Source organism: Hoplias malabaricus, chromosome 12, assembly GCF_029633855.1.
Source record: "Hoplias malabaricus isolate fHopMal1 chromosome 12, fHopMal1.hap1, whole genome shotgun sequence".
Lineage (NCBI taxonomy): Eukaryota > Metazoa > Chordata > Actinopteri > Characiformes > Erythrinidae > Hoplias > Hoplias malabaricus.
In genome coordinates this window covers 37645649-37668721 of record NC_089811.1, presented here as the reverse complement: position 1 = coordinate 37668721, position 23073 = coordinate 37645649, and the positions used below count along the sequence as shown (strand labels likewise).

The 23073-nt window shown below is 44.9% G+C and overlaps 1 protein-coding gene across 4 annotated transcripts in view; it reads left to right on the top strand.

Annotated features, from left to right (window-relative positions):
- LOC136710550 (plakophilin-4-like) overlaps positions 1-23073 on the top strand; it is a 164576-nt gene that overhangs the window by 29077 nt on the left and 112426 nt on the right. For 3 of the 4 annotated variants that reach the window (XM_066686161.1, XM_066686159.1, XM_066686158.1), the window contains exon 2: positions 15906-16039. In XM_066686161.1, the coding sequence (XP_066542258.1) occupies positions 15911-16039 (129 nt within the window). In that variant the 5' untranslated portion in view covers positions 15906-15910. Of the gene's footprint in view, positions 1-15905; positions 16040-17552; positions 17665-23073 lie in introns of those variants that run through there. The other variant, XM_066686160.1, reaches the window with a different exon arrangement.

The following is a 23073-nucleotide window of genomic DNA, read 5'->3' as shown; positions in this document are numbered from 1 at the left end:
TCTCTCTCTGCTCTCTCTCTCTGTGTTTGTGGTGCTTGTCTGTGAAACCTGGGAGATGTTCCAGATCCTCTGGGTGTGTCAGACAGAGAGTAAAACATTTTTCAGCTGTCCTTCTTTCTCTCATTCTCCTTTTTCCCCCCTTTTCCTTCCCTGCAGAAATTCAAACATTTGCAGAAGCTAATTATAGTCTTTTGCATTCTGTGTTGTCAGTTGGTTAATTACATGTTTCCCAAACACACAGACCTTGGCTTGGTGTTTCTCTGCGTTTCTCTGGTGACTGCTGTGGGCTGAGAAGGGGCTGGAGTGGAAAACTTTGTGCCCTTTCTGAAAGGTGGAATTAAAAATCCCTTTATAACATTCTTTAAAACTGCACATTGCTTCTGTGAGTCCTTCATGTTCCTTTAAGAATCCACAGCTCTGCTGGAAAGTTTGTGGTTTTAGGATCAAACACCTTAATGACCAGCTTGGGGTAATTAGCCTGGATTGGCAGTGTTAAAGTGTGTGTGTGTGTGTGTGTGTGTGTGTGTCTTAAATATGTAGGAAACCTAGTAGAAAAAATGACAGCTGCAGAAGCTAAATTTTCTTTGTCTCATGGTTAGGGTGAGAGTATCTAATAAAAATCATTAAATATTATTTAAGTACATCATCTACTCTATAAGCTGCTTCCTCGTAACTCACCTTCACTTACATCGATGTTACAAATCGTTTCTACAAAATAAACCTTTGTACTGTATGAATGTGTGATGTTTAAATGTATCTATTCAACTTTATTGTCATTATACACTACAGCGTAGTACAGTACAACGAAAACACACGGTGCAAACAATGGGGGGTAAGGGATGGGAGAGGGGGCATTGACAAAGGTGCGGAAAATGCAAAAACGATGGTGCAAACGTACAAGAACCCCACGGCGCTCATTGACCGTGTGCGTAGATACGTCCAAGTGTGGCGTTAGCAATAAACTGACTCAGTAGAGTGGCTCAGAGGGTTTGTTCCTTTGACATTGCAGGAGTGACCAGTTTAACAGCTCGTGGGAAGAAGCTGCCCTCGAGTGTGGTGGTTCTGGCTCGAATGATCCGGTATCTCTTCCCAGATGGCAGTGGCTGAAACAGGAATTGGCTCGGGTGTGTGGGGTCAGAGCATATATTCCTGGCTTGCCTCAGACATCTATTGTTGTGAGTGTCCAGTGTTGGTGGGAGTGCAGTTGCTGTGATTCACTGCGCAGTTTTCACCACCCTCTGGGGTTGTGTTCTCGTGTACATACCAATATGAACGCAATTCTACTAATTTTTTCCAGAGAATTTGGAACAGCTTTCTCTGCAGGACCCGTATGTACTTTCCCTGTGTATAAGTAAGTAGTGAGTATACGTGTGTTCTCGATTTCCCTAGAACAACATTGCTCACATAGCTCCAAGCAAGAGTTTGATTTATGTTTTATTTGCTTTGATTTGACACTAAAATTCCCTTCAGTCTTGATTTCTTTCCTCTCTACTGGAACTGAAAAATGGTATTGATTGTGTTTAGTGAAGACTGAAAAGCGTGGACCACAGATATCACTTTTATGCGGCAGTGTCGATATGCTGTTTGTGAGAGGCAATTAAACCTAGTGAGTCTTTAGGGAGGTTTTAGTGAAGGTGGCTATAAGCTGCATAATGAGTGGCCAGGACCTCTTCCGGTTCCTTTTCTTGCTCGGCCTGGCTTCTGCGAGTCCACACGGCTCGCTCTAGAAGTCCGGCGTAGAAAGACGTGAGCTGCTGGGCTCCGTTCGAGCTGAATGTTTTATTTCCCCCTCAAGGATTTTGAGTTTATTAGGGTGCGAGTTGCTTTCGGAATTAACCCCAGCTGAACGCGTGATTAAGCCGATGACGGGCGAGCGGCTAACTGATAGAGCCCGGAGGCCGCGATGGTGAATAAAGAACCTGTTAAAGCCTCCCTGATCAGGCTAACATCACTAATCTGGAAGCTCTGCCTGTCTTTGATCTTGATAAGTGGTCCCCAAGCAGGCCATAGCCATGCCACGCATTAATAATGCACTGCGCTGTCTGTTTTAGTTAGGGAACCCACAGCACCTTACTCCTCTGGGGATTGGTTTTATGGCATGCGCTCGGGTTACAGCCAGGAGAGATTTGGCAAAGTGGCAGCGACGATGCAGTTATGAGTTTTAGCCTGCGTTTTAAGGCTGTGGGAGTTCTGAAAGGACCTGTTTGACAAAGATAGCTTTAATAGTAACTTTGCCTTTAATTGGAGGAGGAAGTGGTGTGTATGGACATATGCTAAGATTGTTTTAATTTCATGAAAGGACTTGTCTCCTGCCCAGGGTGTGTTCCTGCCTTGAGCTCGTAACCCACTGCCGTCCTGATCATGAAGAAACAGATCTGTTTGAGACCTGGACTTTAGCTCAGTAATCTCAGAGACAGTCTCCGATGCAGATTTTGAAGTTCTCTTACCGTTCTGTATCTGAAAACTCATTAAGCTCTACTAGCTCCCCCTCAGTCCTTACCACAAACACGCATCCAGCCGCTCGAGTCTCTGTCTCTAATGGGTCTCTGTCTGGGACATGCTGCGTTCAAGAACACATGCTCATATCAAAATGCTTGTCTCTGTCTGAGCAGCAGTGTAGAGGAAGTGCTGAGAAGGACAGCAGCACTGCGCAATATTAGAAATCATCAATAGAAAACCCATATTTGCAGCTAAAGTGGGTCAGTGTTTACAGAATGCTGCAGTAGGAAGTATGTCACATCTTTCTGTGATATTATTGGCTGGGAGATTACTGCTGCACTCGTGTAAACTCATATCTTTCCCATTATCTGATTTCCCAAGTGTCTGTAAACGCTCTGATCAAATTACAGACAAAATCTGATTAACTGCAGTTATCGGATTATTAAATGCATATAAAACTATTCATGAATTTTAGCTTCGTTGTGTGTGTGTGTGTGTGTGTGGCTGACTGACTTATTGGCTCAAAACTGGTTTAATGTGTTTACAAAGCCCCAGTGTCTGTAAATGCGTAAAAAAAATAAACGTCTCAGTCCCGTATGCTAGTCTTTCTCTCTGCTCATTGCAGAGGTGTCTGGAGAGACAACAGAGAGAACTCAAAACGTTGAAAAACATGAAGCGAGATGAGGATATTGCTCTATACCTGCTCCATCTGTAGGTGACATTGACTTATTTTCGCTGTTTCGAAACATCTCCAAAAGAGAGAAGACGGCTAACTGCTTTAGCGACAATGCTACAAAACTAAACAACTCGAGTTACACGAGTTTCTGTGGGAATTCAAACAGTGAACACAACTTTTCCCCCCTCAAACATCTTAAAAGACGCTGAGCTTAGAACTGCTTTCCCCCTCAATCTTTAGGTGTTCGCTTTAAATGTCAAGTCAAGCTGTTATTTAAATAAAACAAAGAGAAATTTCCATGATTTGGGCTCTTTAGCGTTAGCATCATCATCAGCAGCAGCAGAGCACTGGCATCTTTCCCTGTTCCTGTGACTGCAGACACCAGTGCGCAGCTTTTGGAAAGTTCAGATATTTCTGCAGGTGTCTTTTGAGTCATGGTTTTCCAGACAAACGGAGTCCAGCCGGGACGGCTACAGCAGGTCAAATGGCCCGCTGTGACCCAGCAGTACTGTCTGACACAGGCCTCCAGTCATGTCACCTTTGTCTCACCTCTGGGTCAGGAGAAACCTGTGTGTGGACGGAAGTCAGGTTAGTCATTATTCTGCTCTTTACCGTTGGCTGCTGTAACGTTATGAGCCAGACCAGATGGCTGGAGCAGGTGAAGTAAAGGTTACGCCTTTGTGCAGTGCGTGCGTGTGCCCGTGCACCCACCTGGATATGAACTTTAGCCCCGGGCTTGTTCTTTCTCTCACTGACATTCTTGTGGCGTGTGGTTTAAACGTGCCTCTTGTGCTTTGGGGATACACGACTCACTGTTTGGATTCAGTTAACTTTGTGTGTGCAGTTTGTTCTAAGAAAATTGAAATCTATTGATATTTGTGCACTTCAGGGTCGATGGTATTGAGCAGATTTTTGCCGTTACATTACCTGCACCGAAGTAGAATTGACCTTAACTCTACACCTGATCAATGGGCCTGTCCTGCTGGCAGTGCTTACGCTGGGTAGATTAATAAGGTCACACAGGAAATCAAAGAGTCCTTTATTTATGAATGCAGGCTAAATCTGCGCGCTGGTGCCGATCTTCAGCACGCTGCATATAATCTCTAGAAAGCCCACTCACACGTTATCGTTAGTTATGTGGACGTCAGCAACAACTGCTTAGAAAGAAGTGTTGCTCTTCCTTCCGGCTTATTTGTACTTTTCAAGAAGCCTAACAATGCAGGATGTAGGAAAAGCCTGCCAGGGGCTCTGTGAACACGGGCCGTTCCTGCTGAGAGTGAACAAATGTTCAGCTGGTATGGTTTCCATGTTGCCAGTAAACAGAAGTATCAAATGCCGTTAACTGGTCATGGGAAAATAAGATGAGGGACTTGTCTGATGGATATAAGTTGATGCCTGAAGGCATAGGCATTAAGAAGAGGTTCTGTTGTGACTCAGGTCGTATGATATGAGGGAATAGCTGACTTCCATGACCTCCATTTTTCTTTTTTCTCCTCTAGTGAAGTTCTTAACACTAAACTAGCAACATGAGCCCGTTAGGATTTAAAATTTCAGGAGAAGGGCAAAGCAGTCATGAGGACTGTCCCAAAACCTAGTGAGCTGCCTGAGTAAGCACTGACTCCATAGATGGTCCTCATGAGGCAGATCATTGAGATGCTCTTGTTAGAGAGCGATGGCATCACGGCTTGTTCCCACCCACTGCACCCACTCTGTGTTTACTTCCCTCGCGTTTCAGCGCGGTGGATTCTAGTCTTCCTGTTTTTGTCGTGATTATTTTTGCTCTGGGAGAAGAGCGAAATAGATGGCAGTTGTGCCACCATTGCATCATGGGATTGCCTTTGCGGATGAGGAATGGTTCGATGCCGTCTTAAAATTCGGCCAGATTAAGGTATCTTGGTGGGCAGCATATTGGAACAGCCTACGTGTCGGGAGTGCGCACACTATGACGCAAATTGCTCAATTTTCGTCTACAGTGATCCCTCGAGTTTCCGCGAAGTAGAGGAAAGATATATTTTTTTATGTATTTAACGAGTATTTGGACTTTTAAAACCCTCCCTGTGCTGTTAAAGGCTAAGCAGCAGCTCTATGAAAGTGTAAAACAAATAAATACAGTGGAAATTGAGTTCCTAACTTGTGTTTATTGATAGTCAGAAAACATGTTATTTCTCACTAATTCAAGGAATAAGGTTTAAAAGACCGTTGGTTCCCCCCCCCCCAACGGTGTTGGGAAACTCTAATAGGCGTCTTGCCTGTGACGTAGATGGTGGACAACACTCTAGAAGCTGCACTTAATTTAATGCAAAATGACGAAAAGGTGTGTTGTTTTTGGCTGCAATCATTCAATGTACAGTGGGACATCTGTGCACAAATGGCCCAAAGATCCCAAAATATCCAGAAAATGGACTAAATTTGTCAACTTTAAACGGGCACTTTGGAAAGGACCATCCGCTCACTCCGTTATCTGTAGCTCATTTCACTGGCGCTTTTCCAACAATATGGGCATGTAAGGACACCAACGAAAGGTGTTCAAGAGCCTCTGTAACATGGAGGTAAACAGGGTAAGGACACTCACTTCGCCTGTTTTAGTTGGTGTTAGTTAACGTTAGCTTGACTCGCTAAACTCGGTGCTCAGATTATACTTGGCTACATAGCTGCATTACGGAGGTTTATAGTGTCGGATGAATTCGAGTTCGACTTCGATCACATTTACAAGAATAACGGTGCCTCTACATTTGAGTTTAGCTTATTGCTAGGCTATTGTCATGAATAATGTTGGTTATTTAGCTAGATACTGTCATAACAGTCAGTCATAACGGTGTTTTACCGCGGCGTTGTTCAGCTGTTGTCCACCAGTGACGTCACGGATGCGTTCGAGAATTTCCGTAGCGAGCTCGGGTTTTTCAGTCAATTTAATAAAATTGTCAGTTTTAAAGCAAATTAAGCTGCTATTTTCATTTTAATTCATACTTATATCTGTCAGTAACTACAATAATGTGAAATATTCATGGAGGTCCATTAAGTGGTACTTAGCCTTTAACAACCCACCCTTTTTTCCCTCAATATCCGTGATATAGCGGCCATAGGCCCCCTTGAAAAAACCCGCGAAGTAGCGAGGGATTACTGTATTTCGCTCTTCACTCAGAGCAAAAACACTAAGATTGCACTAAAAACAGGAAGAATAGAATCCATCGTGCTGAACCACTGAGGGGAGGCTAGCTGCTGAGGGAAGTAAACACTGAATGCAGGCAGAGGGCAGGAGCACAACGTCTGATGAACGCTGCCTACTTAGACAGCTATCTGCGGAGTCAGAGCTCACCGGATTTTGGGACAGACCCATAGTGTATACTGACATTTAAAATAAAAAATGTATAATGATGTTTACAATGCTTCATCATTTATCTAAAGCTGTAAACATTCACCAGCCCTGTGTATCAATGTAGGTCCGCCTTCATTTTTCTATTATCTGTCTTTTCAATGAATAACATTCATTTAGAGCTAAAGGGATATGAACACAAACATATTCAGTGCTGTGGGGTGACATGAGTGTTCACGTTTTTGCTCTGATTTGTGTCTTCCGTGGTGCTATCGGACACAGTGAAACCACAAAGGTAGATAAGCCTTGAACCTGTACTTATCTGGATAAAGAGTTGTGTTTAGCAGCTAGCATAAGTTGTGAGTCAAACATGGAAGGGTTTAAAAAGCAGTAAAACACTATCACGTAGTGTAATGGTTCACAGTGGATGTGCTGATTACATAAAACACTCAGCTTTGTGGGATACATATTGCCTAGCGTGAGTGAGTATGCGTATGCATGGTACCAACAGGGACCGTAGCGCAGGTAGCATCTGCTAAACCAATAGTAATGGTCCAGAATCACACAGAATAGTTTGAGGCCTTGACGTATCTGAAATTAAGAGCCAGGGTTTTGTAAAGACTTTGAAATAACGCAGATATAAAAGTGTGTAGTTATCAGCTGGGGTCTGTTCAGCGTTAGCGTTTTTAGGTGAAGTGTTGCTTTAAATTTCAGAGACCGGCCTGGAGCTGCTGACTGATGATGGAGCGTGTGAGAGAGGTGTGATGAAAACTCGGGTCCTCTCATCACGGGACGGAGCTCAGATTTGTTATCGTGTTCTTCCTGAGCAGACAAACCTCATCTGCTTCTCGCATGACTTCTATTTAGAGGAAAAGCTTTGTTTTCCCTCTCCCTCGCATGGTCTCGCATTCTCCATTCAAAGAGAAAAGCAAACTAGGCGTGTCGAACCTGCCAGGCAGGTAACTGACACACACACACACACACACAGAGAGAGAGAGAGAGTCCTTTTCCTTTGTGATTTTCTCCTGAATTACTGCAGAAAGCTGCAGGGAGATTGTGTCTGACCCTGCTGGGGAATTATGGGGCATCTGAAGAGTGAGTGAAGTTTTCCTGTGAGGCTCTTTAAATCCATGCCATTATTAGCAGGACCCAGTCGGCCGTCTTTGCCTGGTGTTTGTGACGATTCTAATTTCGAGAGAACAGACAGATTCTGTGGCTTAAGGAAGCTCAGGCATGAGTGGCAGCCATTTGATGTTTCTGCTTTTAGGCCACAAACAGCCCAGAAGTAACGGTTATAATTGAATTTGTGTGACGTTTTAAAGCTCTGCTGCCTGAAAAGTCTTGGCCGTACACTGTTGTACACTGTTGCTGTGATGTTGGCCTTCAGTGTTGAAGCTCCAGAAGATGAAAATATGCAAATTAACGTTTTCTGCCATGCCGAGGAACATCCACACTTCCCAGGAGGAAAATGCACTGTGAGTGAAGAAAAACCCTCCTCGTTCGAGGCGTACTCACTGCTCTCTGGCTCCCCCTACAGTCCGCTTTTCTTGGGTGGCCTTCACTGATTGAAATAATTCCAGATCACAGACATTTACAGTTCTCTGCTCATTAGTGCAGTAAGGTGCACTAGGCACACGGTGTCGGATGTTGGTATCAGAGCCTCGTTTGTGGTCACGAGTACGAGGAAATGAACACGGAGTCAGGCAAATACTCAGTACCAGCATCTACGGATACTGGAAGCCTGTGCTAGCATTTCTCCTGCGGTGTCGATATCAGTGTGTGAAGAGTGGGAGAAGAGGGTTGCATTGACAATCCAACACAATGGGCAGCACTTTGAACACATTTTATAAGTGGTCAGAAACTTGTAAATAACTCATGAAAGAATAAAGTTATGTTAAAACCAAGCACACCTTTGTTTTTCTTGTGAAATTCCCAATAAGTTTGATGTGTCACATGACCCTCTTCCCATTGAAAACACAAAAGTTGGATCCAAAATGGCCGACTTCAAAATGGCCACCATGGTCACCACCCATCTTGAAAAGTTTCCCCCCTCCCATATACTAATATAATAGTTAATATCATCAACCATTCCCATTTTATTAAGGTCTATCAATATAAATGGCCCACCCTGTACTTTCTCTACAACCTAAGGGCGGTCGGCAAAATCGCTGGTATCCGTTTGTTCAGTGTGACGCGACACGTGATGGTTCACCATTTCTGGGTCCGATCTCGCCTTCAGTCCCATGTCATACATTCATAAGACGTGTTTACTGTCTGAATAAAGCTGAACGTCTCAATCAATTCAGTGATCTCAGTTCAGAAAAAAGCAATAAATTCAACATAAAAGTTAGCAAACGTGTCTTTGGCAGCGCTTACTGCTCATTCTGATCTGTGTGAGCTGCCGTGCGGACCGAGTGTGCCGGTCCGTCTCCGGAGCAGACGAGCCGGGGCGAGGGAGCAGTGTCTCACGGATCTCTGTCTCTGGGAGCAGAGAAGCTGCGTAGAGAGAGCTGTGTCTCCTGCGCACGGTCAGTCCCGGTGTTCTGAGGAGTCGTACTACCTGCGATTCTCTTCAATAAAAAGTAGCGAAGGTTTGTACAGAAAGTCGCTGGAGTGAGTCGGGATTTTTGTTTTTTAAAGAACTCTCTAGAATGTCTGAACAATCGCCAAAACTAGCAGCAAAGTCATTAAGGGAGGGAGAGGAGGCAAAGCGCCGTGAGTGCACACTGCCCCCCTGTGGCACTCGGTGGAAATACAGCCCCTTTTTTTAAACACTTCTTTAAAGTACCAGTACTCATTATATCGAGTATTGTACCGTTTTTAATGGGATACTTTTGTAGTATTCATACACCTTGTAACATTACTCAGTGACAGTGATGAGTAAAATTAATAAACATAGGACTTTAATCTTATTTCTGAATAGTTTCACTGCAATGTCGCTAAGTTGTAAAAATATCAGACACTGATTGGTCCTTAATTACGACATGTTTGGTAATAACCCAATTGGCAAGTCCTTTTTAGAGCCATTTCTCACCAGAAGCCACACTAAGGGTCAAAAATGAAAAATGGCCTTGCAATTCTCATGTAAACAAAGAGCTGACCAACAGGGACAGGGCCTGTGATGTAGTAGACGTAGTAAAACTAGTTGAAGCAGTGTAGTCCTTGACACTACAGTGCAAAGGTGGAGTATGTGTACAGCTCAAAATACGGCTAGACTCGTGTTTCACATCAGCGACATAGACATGTACACGTTCACACACACACACTCGCTTGATATATATACACTTTCTTGTGATGGTAAATGACACCTACTGCTCAGATCCACTGTGACATTATGTTGACGTATGTTCCTGCTCAGAGAGTGTTAGCTGTGTGTAAACAAGCGTTCGGATCTAATGACTTTACATATGCAGAGCAGCGGATTGCTTCTGAGTGTAGCATCTGGCTAAGATCTGCCTCCTATAGCCGAGTCCTTAATTAGATTCTAGAAGATCCTAGTGTAATTCCGAGTAAGGAATTAAACGTTTCTATCTCTGAGACAATAACACAAATGAACGAATCAGTTATCAGTTTATTTTCAGTTCAATCATCTAAGTTTATAACAGATTTGGATTTAATTATTTGCAGTAGTTGGAGTAGATTTTACAGCATTTTTACTTCTCTTCCAGTAAATTCTACACTGTTCCCTAACGTCCCTGTGAATCTAGCTCCTGTCGTCTGTTAAATAGCAAAAAAACGTCAGACACAGGCACCACGCCAGAATCCCCAAGTCTGGGCGTCTCCTGAAATTGAATGTATATTAATGTTGAGAGAAAGCTGGAGGCCTGTTTCTGTCAAAGCTGTTTTTTGTCTCGTTGTGGACTTCCACAGTCTTTAGCTGTAAAAGATAAGCAGCTCTTTAGAGACGTGGCGTTCGAGTGCCTGCTCAGGTTTGTGAACTCTTTTTACCTTGATCCCTGTTTCTAAACTGTTAATGCTGATAATCTATGTGAGGATTTTCTCTCACGTTCTCACGTGGTATTAACTGTAGCATAATTCTATATTGTGATATAAAAATACCTTAAAAGCAGGTATTGTAATAGTTTTTCAGACCCTCATAGTTACAGCAGCGTACTGTTAAAATGTTTGAGTTCCAGTGACTACTTCATATGGTAACAGCAAGTAAAACAGATACTTTTATTAAACTAGAACGCTCTTTCAACTCAACTTTGCACAATTTGAATTTAGATCTTTCTTTAATTCGTTCATCTTCTGTGACTGATTCGTGGGCGGCACGGTGGCGCAGCAGGTAGGTGACGCAGGGGCCTGGAGGTTGTGGGTTCAGTTCCCGCTCCGGGTGACTGTCTGTGAGGAGTGTGGTGTGTTCTCTCTGTGTCTGCGTGGGTTTCCTCCGGGTGACTGTCCGTGAGGAGTGTGGTGTGTTCTCCCTGTGTCTGTGTGGGTTTCCTCCAGGTGACTGTCTGTGAGGAGTGTGGTGTGTTTCCTCTGAGTGCTCCGGTTTCCTCCCACAGTCCAAAAACACACGTTGGTAGGTGGATTGGCGACTCAAAAGTGTCCTTATGAGTGAATGTGTGTGTGTCTGTGTTGCCCTGTGAAGGACTGGCGCCCCCTCCAGGGTGTATTCCCGCCTTGTGCCCAATGATTCCAGGTAGGCTCTGGACCCACTGCGACCCTGAACTGGATAAGGGTTACAGATAATGAATGAATGAATGAATGACTGATTCGTGCTGGACACACGTAGGGCTCTCTCAATAACCACAGTACAGTGACACCGCGCTGTTGACCACCAGCCGACCGCAAGGAGTGTCAAGAACCGTCTCCACCGCAGTGTATACATGTGTTCCCTTCATTTTTTTACACTTTTGTGGGGTGTGTGTGTAGTGAATGTTAAATAAATATGTTTTTAACATTGTAAAAAAAGGCTAAGAGAGTACATTTTCAAAACATCGTTTTCCAAAAAGCAGACACATTAACAGCAAACCTTGTCCCAACCAACTGCAGCGTCCCCAGTTTGGGAGCATTTCAGCTTTCAATCAAATGAACAGTGAGAGCCAGGCGACTCAGACGAGGCAATGTGCAAAATCTGTACCAGAAAAGTCACTGGAAAACAAAGAAATGTGAATCTGAGTCTCATTGAGCTTCCTGTAATCCATCTATCGAAGCCCCACTGCCTCCAGCACCGGGCCTCAAAAGAACAGTTCGGGCCGGTTCCAGGCGACAGTGAGGAGTGTAGCTCTAGAATCAGGATGAATTACGTAATTTGGAACGGTAATAAAACATCGCAGTGTTGAGCGCTGATACTTTCACCACAACAGCTCTAGTCACACGCCTGAGCCCAGTATTGTGTATTATGTGAAGGTCGGCTTTGAACATGTGATGTACCTCTGTTTCTCTTCTGCTAGCATCGGCTGCCTACAGTAATCTCTGGTCACTTTGTCAACTTTGTCATCTCGCACTGCTGTAAAAGCCCGTGCTGTCGTCAGCAGACGCCTCGATGCGTTTACCCCGGTAAAATGTGGCACTTTTATGGGGGGCAGATATGACTTATGTGACAGCAGTAACTACCACTATCCACATAAATACTATATATAAAGCACTTCCTGATGGGCCTGAGTCTCTTCCTTGACTTCAAGTGGCACAGAGACAGTAGATCTGTGCTAAAGTGATTCTTTAGCGAGCGGTGGAGCGTCTCATCTCTTCAGCCACAGATCATTTCATTTTATTTCATTTCTTTATTAGAGGGAGGAAAGCAGCAGCTGGGACTCGTCTCTTTCTCAGGTGTCCTGTGCAAATGAAGCCAATAAATATCCAGAATATAGAGTGTGAATATATGAATAGAAGAAAGGCTACAAATTAAACACAAGCAAATGAACAGAAGTATCACAGTGGCTTCACATTCTTTTTTTTTTTTTTTTTTGCAGCTTTTGAAATGTGTGTTTGTCCTTTAAATTTATGAATGGTGTAGTTATGAACATTATTATTATCAACATTATTATCCACTCTAGCCTCAGTGTAGTCTCCAAAGGAGCATAGGCTTCCCATCGTCCTGGAGAACAGTGTCTACTGAAGGATTAAGGGTAAAAGTAAATGTAGATTTTCGGATCTCGGTTTCTCTTCATACATTTACAGCACGTAGCCGTTTTCCACCGATGAAAAGAATCCAAAGAAAGGATCCAAAGAAAAGTAGGTTCTTCAGCACAACTCTTTACATCTGTGAGAATGTCAAGAAACAGAGACCGAAGTGTCATGGCGCAGCAGTCCGTTTATATGCTTTCTGTCTTAGGTGAAGGCGGCACGGTGGCGCAACAGGTAGTGTCGCAGTCACACAGCTCCAGGGGCCTGGAGGTTGTGGGTTCGATTCCCGCTCCGGTTTCCTCCCACAGTCCAAAAACACACGTTGGTAGGTGGATTGGCGACTCAAAAGTGTCCGTGTGTGTGTGTGTGTTGCCCTGTGAAGGACTGGCGCCCCCTCCAGGGTGTATTCCTGGATGATGATTCCAGGTAGGCTCTGGACCCACCGCGACCCTGAACTGGATAAGGGTTACAGATAATGAATGAATGAATGTCTTAGGTGAGCTAGGCTGAAATCTAAACATTTGTCATTTGTTAAAGGAAAACTGGTGGGATGTTGATGGACGAATACCTTTTTACTGGGGAACAGTGAGGAGTGGAGGTAGGTGGTACAGGTGAAGCACTAGATCAGTGGTTCCCAAAGTCGGGGGCGTGGCTAGGCAAATGAGCTACACAGGTTTGAGGACTGCTACAAAAGATGGACAGGTCTGTGAGAGCTAACCCTGCAGCAGATGATGAGTTTTCTCAAGCCACAACTTCCAAGAAAATATGACGAGGCACATCTCAGAGCAACTCACACCAGTCACTGAAGAGAAGAGGGGGTTAAATGGGGCAGTTTTGTAGAGAGTAAATGAGCAGGTTTCAGGCTTTTTCTCTCAGGAAGGAGTTTTATAACTCATTTTTTGTGCAGAGAAGCAATTAGGAGCAAATACGTTTAACAGTGACTTTATTTGACTTTTATTCTATAAGCAGCTGCAGTTTTGTATAAATTTATAAATAAATTCCAGTGGAGCTTGGAATTAAAGATGTGCACGTGTCAATATCCTCATCTACGAAAGACGGCACGGCAGAAAACGTTTGGGGACCACTGCTCTAGATGATGATATAGAGCGAGTTGTGGGTTAAAAAATAAATTGGTGAAGTCTATTAGCATCAGGAGATGATGTTTGGCAGCAAATTTGAAACTGTATTGTCTTCAGTTCGGCTTGTTGCCTCATTAGATGCCCACTGACTGTTTTTGATGTTCCAGTTACTGAAGTAGAGAGGATGGAAAGCGTAATGAACAAGGCTGTAGAGAACTGGCTAGGGATGCGCAGTCTTAAATGTGCTAAGGTGAGTCGTGAGATGATTTTGTTAGATTCTAAGTGTGCGGTGATAAAGGCAGCAGCGTCAGTCAAAAGCAGGAAGGAAGAGGAATCCTCAAGTGGCAGTGCAGGTAGCCAAGAGCTCGTTAGAGCGAAGCATATCCCTAGTAGATGAAACAGGAGACAGTCTGAGTTCCCATCAAAACTGGTTGAAACGCAGGCTGGTTCATTGGAGAAAGAATCCCGAACAAAACCATGGTTATATTTGCTGGCATTACTGCACTATACTGGTGCTAGTTCAACATTAGATAAGACTACTGTGTCTAGCTGTGTCTTTCTGCAGCTGTATTCAACAGTTATCTACAGTAGACATGTGTAAGTTGATGTATTTAGTAAAGAACACACTGTACAATGGCAGCGACAACAGGGCGTAGTGTTTTCTGAATGTTTAACTCAAAAGCAGTTATCTCCGGTGTGGCGTCATTAGTCCAACGTCCTTAACTTAAAAGGTAAGTGGAATACAGCAACACAGCTCCTGGGTTCTGGGGTTCAACACATACCTGCAGACACTGTCTGTGAAGACACTGTCTGTTCTTACACACCACACTCCTCACAGACAGTCACCTTGAGGAAACCCACGCAGAGACAGGGAGAACACACCACACTCCTCACAGACAGTCAGCCGGTGGAAACCCACGCAGACACAGGGAGAACACACCACACTCCTCACAGACAGTCACCTGGAGGAAACCCACGCAGACACAGGGGGAACACACCACACACCTCACAGACAGTCACCCAGAAGAAACCCACGCAGACACAGAGAGAACACACCACACTCCTCACAGACAGTCACCCGGAGGAAACCCACGCAGACACAGAGAGAACACACCACACTCCTCACAGACAGTCACCCGGAGGAAACCCACGCAGAGACAGGGAGAACACACCAAACTCCTTACAGACATTCACCCGGAGGAAACCCACGCAGACACAAGGAAGAACACACCACACTCCTCACAGTCACCCGGAGGAAACCCACGCAGACACAGGGAGAACACACCACACTCCTCACAGACAGTCACCTGGAGGAAACCCACGCAGACACAGGGAGAACACACCACACTCCTCACAGACAGTCACCTGGAGGAAACCCACGCAGACACAGGGGGAACACACCACACACCTCACAGACAGTCAGCTGGAGGAAACCCACGCAGACACAGGGAGAACACACCACACTCCTCACAGTCACCCGGAGGAAACCCACGCAGACACAGGGAGAACACACCACACTCCTCACAGACAGTCACCTGGAGGAAACCCACGCAGACAAGGGGAACACACCACACTCCTCACAGTCACCCGGAGGAAACCCACGCAGACACAGGGAGAACACACCACACTCCTCACAGACAGTCACCCGGAGGAAACCCACGCAGACACAGGGGGAACACACCACACTCCTCATAGGCATTCACCCGGAGGAAACCCACGCAGACACAGGGAGAACACACCACACTCCTCACAGACAGTCACCCGGAGGAAACCCACGCAGACACAGGGAGAACACACCACACTCCTCACAGAGAAAATTCAGTGTTTATTAAAATTGATGCTGGTCCAGTTTGAGCACCCCAGAGTCCAGGATGTTGCTAGTTGTCTTATGTGCTCTGTGCAGCAGTATAATGTCTGCAGTGCTGCTGGGAGCTATGGGGTAAGTCAGACCTTGCTGCTGTACATGCTCCTGTTTATGCACTCAGACCAGAGCTGTCTTTTACTTTTTTTATAGGTGTGTGTGTTTTCCGCTGCTCTTTGGACTTACACACATGCCATATGGCTAGGACTGTGGAGTTGTGGTGTGTTATTCTAAAACTTTTTTCACCCACAAGAGTCTCACCCTCACCAGAGAGAGCGAGCGAGAGAGAGAGAGAGAGAGAGAGAATCATACATTAATATTCCCTCTGACCTTTGAACAGATGGAAACCAGCATTCAACTGCAGTACTTAATTCAGCTTTGTGGAATGTATTTTTGTGCATGCATTTGTATTTAAAATATATATATATATGTGTGTGTGTGTGTGTGTGTGTTTGTGTGCAGGAGGAATGCCCGCTCCTGAGCAGAGCCCACTTTCAGAGGAGGGTCTGCTTCTGCCAGTCAGAGAAGGACTAGCCAATCACGACATGGAGTCTGAGAGCACAGCCAATAATATCCTGGCCTCTGTCAAAGAGCAAGTAAGAACCTAATTCTCTCTCTGTCTCTCTGTTCTCTCTTTCTCTCTCTCTGTCTCTCTGTCTCTGTTCTCGCTGTCTCTCTCTCTCTGTCTCTCTCTCTGTTCTGTCTCTCTGTCTCTCTCTTTTTGTCTGTCTCTCTCTCTCTCGGTCTCTGTTTTCTTTCTCTGTTCTCTCTCTCTCTCTCTCTCTCTCTGTCTCTCTGGTTCTCTCTCTCTCTCTCTCTCTCTCTCAAAATCTCTATCTCTGTTCTCTCTCTCTCTCTCTCTCTCTCTCTGTCTCTCTGGTTCTCTCTCTCTCTCTCTCTCTCTCTCAAAATCTCTATCTCTGTTCTCTCTCTCTCTCTCTGTCTCTCTCTCTTTCTGTCTCTGTGTCTCTCTGTCTCTTTCTCTCTGTTCTCTGTCTCTCTGGTTCTCTCTCTCTCTCTCTCTCTCTCTCTCTCTCTGAAACACACACACACACTGCTGCTCTCAGGGCAAAGTCTTTTTCTTTTCTTTTTTTTATTCCCTTTTTACATGAAAATGCAGGCTGCTTTTTTGATGTTGTTAAAAATGACCAACAGTAATGCTCCAGAATTCCTTTGAAATGACTGTGTGCTGAATTAACTTCCATTACATTTGAAGAATTAATCTTTTTTTTCCTCCTGAAAGTTCAATATTGAGATGAGGTATTGTTTAGAGGGTGATGGGATGTGCATGGAACAAACATCACTGGACCCCTCACGTGTTCGTAACATTGTGACGTTTAATGTTTTGCGGCTCACATCCGAATCGAGAAGAAGACTTCGTTTAAAAATCTATTACTTTTTCCTGCACGTCTAAATACTACAACACCATCTCACATTCTGTGGAACTCTAGGTTGTTGTGTAGTGAAGCCACATGGGGCTAGACCTCACAATGAAAAGGAAACATAATTATAGTTTGTCCTCTATTTGCTGCTGTTGGTGATGTTCTTAAATATGAATGAATTTTCCTTTTGTTGTTGTTCTGAGCCCATGGCCACTACATTAAACCTGAGCGGTGGAGGAGGTGTGTGTGTGTGTGTGTGTGTGTGTGAGAGAGAGAGAGAGACACAGAGAGACTGAGAGAGGGGGGGGGGTGAGAGTGAGACTGAAAGATTTATCTTGTGTATTTTTCCTTTTCTCCTTCTTCCTTCCTCCCCAAATATTCCTATTGTTGACCTAAGACATCAGGAAATGGAGCTCCATTGGAGAGCACCTGGCGATGTCACTTCCTCTTTCTTCGTGGAGGTGGAGTTGCACCCCTCCTTTCCTCCTCAGTCTCTTGCCCACTCCAGCGAAGGAAGAGGAGCTGCGAGGAGTTTATTTTAGCAACTTGTCTCCTGGGAAACTCTGGGGCTTCCACACACTGTAAACTAATCCCTCTCAGAGTTTAACAAGAGAGAGAGAGAGAGAGGGAGAGGGAGGGAGGGGTGTGTTGAGGTCATTGTGGCAGCGAGGGGAGTCGTGCTTTTGTCGGCCTTTTTGGTCTTTTCCTTTCCTTTTTTTCTTGTGAGTGGAGGCTTTGCTGGGGATTTTTTTTTTTTGGGATCAGGATCGTTTGGAGGAATCCGTCTGCTGTAAACATGCTGCAGCGTGTGGGAGCAGCCGGAGATGAGTACAGCCCGAGTGAGTGTGCTCCGTTCTTGTTCTCTTCAACTTTGTATTGCTTGGTTTTTTCCCCTTTTGCTCAATTTTATAAACTCGCACACACACACTCACATGCACTTTATTTCTGTAGCTCTCTCACTTTCTGTTTCAAGCTTCGTCACTCCCATGCTTACCCTTCCTCATTCTCTCTTCCTCTTCATCGTCTTTTTGCGTGAGCTGTACCTCTTCTGCTCTTACACACTGTTTTATTCCTCTCTTCTGTTTCATTTGTTTTCAGTATTCCCCTTCTCCTTCTCTCTCTCTCTCTCTCCCTCCCTCTCTCCCTCTCTCGGTCCTAGCTCTGTTGAATGCCCAAACATGGAGTGGTTTGTCAGGATCTTTGATTGCTGCCCGTTTGGAACAGGGTTGGAGCTGTATCTGTAGCTGGTCATTTGTTCTCCTCTCTGTGTTCTGGCTCTTTTCTCAGGAGTTTAATGGCTTCGCTTCTGAAACCCCCACTGTGTGCGGCCCCCCGCTCCTCGACCTGAAACACTCCGTCCTGTGTGTGTGCGCCTAGGTTTGTTCTAAAGAGAAATTCCACGCTTTAATCCCTTTGATTTCTGCTTGTCACTTTGCCTTTCTGTCTTCTTTTGATGCACAGAGATTTTAAGGCGTTTTGTCTCCCACTTTTGTGTTCGTTTGCTGGAATAACTTTCCCCTTTTACATCGACTTCTAAGACGTTCCAAATCAGTGTCTGAAGTTTACTTCTGTTGTTTTGAACTAAGCTAATGTAGGTAACAAATTAATGGATGTTTGTTAAAAGGTGTGTCGTCTAAAGCGTGTTCTAAAATGATCAACCGTTTTGTTAAATGTCAGATTTAAACTAATTACTGAGCGTCTGCAGAGAAGAGTTGGTGTGTTCTCTCTGTGTCTGCGTGGGTTTCCTCCGGGTGACTGTCTGTGAGGAGTGTGGTGTGTTCTCCCTGTGTCTGCGTGGGTTTCCTCCGGGTGACTGTCTGTGAGGAGTGTGGTGTGTTCTCCCTGTGTCTGCGTGGGTTTCCTCCGGGTGACTGTCTGTGAGGAGTGTGGTGTGTTCTCCCTGTGTCTGAGTGGGTTTCCTCCAGGTGACTGTCTGTGAGGAGTGTGGTGTGTTCTCTCTGTGTCTGTGTGGGTTTCCTCCGGGTGAATGTCCGTGAAGAGTGTGGTGTGTTCTGTCTGTGTCTGTGTGGGTTTCCTCCGGGTGACTGTCTGTGAGGAGTGTGGTGTGTTCTCCCTGTGTCTGCGTGGGTTTCCTCCGGGTGCTCCGGTTTCCTCCCACAGTCCAAAAACACACGTTACAGGTGGATTGGCAACACAAAAGTGTCCGTAGGTGTGAATGTGTGTGTCTGTGTTGCCCTGTGAAGGACTGGCGTCCCCTCCAGGGTGTATTCCCGCCTTGCGCCCAATGATTCCAGGTAGGCTCAATAGAAGAAATAGTAGAATAAAATGCATAATGCCCAGTAAATGATTTTAACTGCTTGCTCTAATATTAACTAAATAAATGGACAAAAACACGTCACACGGTAAAAGCAATAGCTGTCGCGTTGAGCCTCGAGGGGAAGACGCTGCTTGTCTGACGGACTACTTTGGGATAAGGTCAGAAATGTATTCCTTTGATTCTCCACTGAACTACATTTAAGTTTCTTTGTGCTGACGGTGTTGGGGGTTTTTCTTCATATAAGACTGCCATGACGTCAGACTAATGTTCACTGTGTAATGCTCAGTCATCTGTGGCGTGTTCTGTTTTTCCAGATGTTTCGTGAAAGGCTGGATTTGCTTAAAATGTAATACTCCTGGAGTTGAGACAGGTTTTGAATGTGGGACTGTTCTCCACCTGCCTGCTCTGCACACATTGAGTGGAATGTGCTTCAAAGAGTGGACTGTATAACTGTGTTATGGTTGTCGTGGTATGTGATGGTACAGTATATAATTATGACGTAATTAATACTTGTGACTGATGACATCCACATTCAACGTAAGTGAAAGATCCTGAGAGCACTTGTATTGTATATTTTGGCTGTTGCTAGGGTTCTGCTCTTTTGAATCTTGGAGTCTTGTGAATCCTAAATAGCATTTATGTGAACTGCATGTAGCTCTACACAGTCCTTTTGTGTTCAAACTGTGGTGTGAAGGTTGTGAAACAGTAACTCAGTAAATCACTCCAGCGTTGATGTCAACTTTCACATAACGTCCACAATACTGTCCACCAGCAGTGGAGTAGTGTTTACTTGAATATATTCGTAATCATGTTTTGTCTAAAGTATGTTGAGAATATTGAATCCGGTGTCGTTGTACACCTAGTGTTTTAAATGCAAAGCTCGTCGAGGACCTGGTTTATACCTCACGCCCTCTCTCACTACCTCTGTGTCTCACTCGGTCCCTCAGAGCAGGCTGAGGATTCTCCACTAGACTCACTGTGGGTCTGTCCCAAAACCGAGTGAGTTGTTGTATGAGGTGAAGTAGAGTCCCAATTCTTCACCTCATTATGCGGTCTACTTGAATATCTTTATCTGGACTAATTCTAACCCTTCCTTAGCCGCGAAGGCAATCACATGATGCAACACCGTCCATTTCGCTCTTCGCCCAGAGATAAAACACTTAAAATGGCGACAAAAATGACTCCGCACTGAAACTGAGGCGACACTAAGGTGAATAAACACTGGTTGCCTGCGGTGGGAGGGAACAAGCCGTGACACAGTCGCTCTCGAAATAAAGCGTTTCACTAACCTTCTTCACGAAGACAGATGACCGTTAGAGCGCTGGGGACGTAAACAGTTGTCTACAGAGTCGGGGCCTGACTACACACCTCACTAGGTTTTGGGACAGACATTGTGTTTTGTGTTTAATGGGAAATACTGATGAGCTTTCACACATGTCTTGTTTGGTCCAGACTTTTGGACTTGTCTGTTTGGTCTGAACCAGAATTGCATGTGTAAAAGGTGCCTCGGATCACAGTTCAGACCAATGAACCAAAAGTAAGTTAGTGGATCAGACACAGCAGTGCTGCTGGAGTTTAAACCCCTCAGTGTCTGGAGTGAGAACAGTCCACCGCCCAAAAACATCCAGCCGACAGCGTCCTGTGTCACTGATGAAGGACTAGAGGACGAGCGACACACACTGTGCAGCAGCCAATGGTGGACCAACGAGGGAGGAGTGTCTCACAGAGTGGACACTGTTTAAAAACTTAAGCAGCGCTTCTGTGTCTGATCCACTTTTACACAGTGCCCACTCTGTGAGACACATGTACTTCATTGGTCCGTCTTGTAGGTGTAGAGTCACTAGCTCATCCAGACACCGTCTATCAGAACAAATCCGCTCCAGGACGAATGAACTAACACAGTTAGCAAACACTCTGTCAGTTTCCTCCTCTGTAAAGTGACCAGAACCTTGGGGAGTGGTGAAAACCCGTCAGTCAAATTAAAGAAGCCACTTCCTCTCTCGTGCATTCAGGGCTCCTTTAATGGATGATGTCTGGACTATTTTTAGATCCTCCACCCAGAACAGGAGCCGCAGAGAGATGCTGCACTTTGCGAGATGCTTGAATGCTTGATTAACGTCGGCCTGGTCGTAGCAAAGCAGAACAGAAGCGAAGATGTACAACACTAACTCGCCTCGTCCACTACATCCTGTTCGTTTAGGGGCTCGAGTCAACTGCAAAATCCAGACGTCTATGTAGAAATAAGTAGATCATTTTGTATATAAATGCTACCTTCTAATGTTTAAATTCTCATTATAAACGTCGTAGTTTATATGGAATAACAGTTGTCCTGGTTCCGGGGGAGGAACTTTGGCCTCTTGTTGTCTGTTTAAGCCCATGTCTCACACACTTCACTCGTGGAAGAGTGGTGAGGTCAAAGTTTAATGTGCTTATCTGTGTTTAGCAAGGGGCTACAGAGAGACACGGTCGACCCAGAGAAACACACACACACACACACACTAGAGCTAAACAGTATTGATAAAACTCATCAGAATATACTGCAGTATTGGATTGTGTTTAAGTTTGTGTTAATCAAGCTAATGGCCCCCTGTTTGCTGAATACCTTTACTTCTCTTGAAATTAGACCACTAAGGAGAGCCTTGCACATTATTTTAAGTGTTATTCAAATTTCCAGATGTGTACTCACCACGCAACCAACAATCTACCAAAATTTACATGCCATCTTTTTTCCGGAGCGCCTCCCAGGGGCGCCCTTGAGGTAGCGCTTTCACTGACTGAGTGACTGACTCCTAATGTTGAAGTTGTGCAAGTAGGAACTGTTAGTTCAGCTGTGTTTCACAGAGAGAACTTAAGGTGGCGCTTCTACACCGTCTGTTGTTAGTTCAGCTGTATTTCACATTCCAGTTCATGAACTAAATTTGGAACTACGACAGAATCTAGTTCACGAACCAGAAAAATCAGTTCCCAGCTGGAACCAAAGAGCAGTGGGTTCTTCAGTGCGAGCCGTGGCTGAATAATAGGAAATAAGACGAACACGCTCCATTTGTGTGTGTTTCTGGGGCTGTGTTTGGCGTGACACCATGCGCTTTGCCTAGAGCCTCCTTTGTTAGCCACCTTTTAGTCTGTTCTTCGGTAGTAAGGGTCCCCACAAGACCACTACGGAGCAGGTGTCATTTTGTTAGTGATTGCCTTTTCTTAACAGTGCAGTGAATGACATGTTGGTTAATGACATGGTGTTATTGTGTGTGATCAGACACAGCAGTGCCTGTGGAGTTTTTACACAGTGCCCTCTCATTGTCCGCTCTATTGGACACCTGTTGGTCCATCTTGTGGATGTAAAGTTAGAGTCAGTAGCTCATTTGTTGCTGCACAGTTTCGGAGTTGGTGTTGGTCGTCACTGGATGGTGCAGACAGGGCGCTGTTGGCTGGATATTGTTGGCTGTGTCTGATCCACTCAACTAAGAAAGTATGCAGAGCAACTCGTGCACCAGTCTGTAATTGTAGATCTACAAATAAGTGACAAAAATGAAGTATTTACATTTGAAAGACTGTGTGTATATCTGTGTGTATATGGGTCCAGATGCAGGTGATATTTCTCTGAGTAATAAATGACTCGTGCTGGTCTCTTGTGGAAAATATAGACGTCCTCAACTCTTTAGTTTGTGAATTCTAACAACAGCAGAAAGCCACACACAAAACATGTTGGTGATGCTTTCAAACAGCTGCTGTGCACCTTGCTGTTACAGACAGTCACCTATCACCTCTAACTAAAAGGCCATATGTGTGTCCCCTCTCTCTCTCTCTCTCTCTCTCTTTCTCTTTCTCTCTCTTTCTCTCTCTCTTTCTCTCTCTCTCTATCTCTTCTTTCTCTCTCTCCCTTCTCTTTCTTTCCCTTCTCTTTCTCTCTCTCTCTTCTCTCTCTCTCTCTCAATCTCTCTTTCTCTCTCTCTCTCTCTCTCTCTCTCTCTCT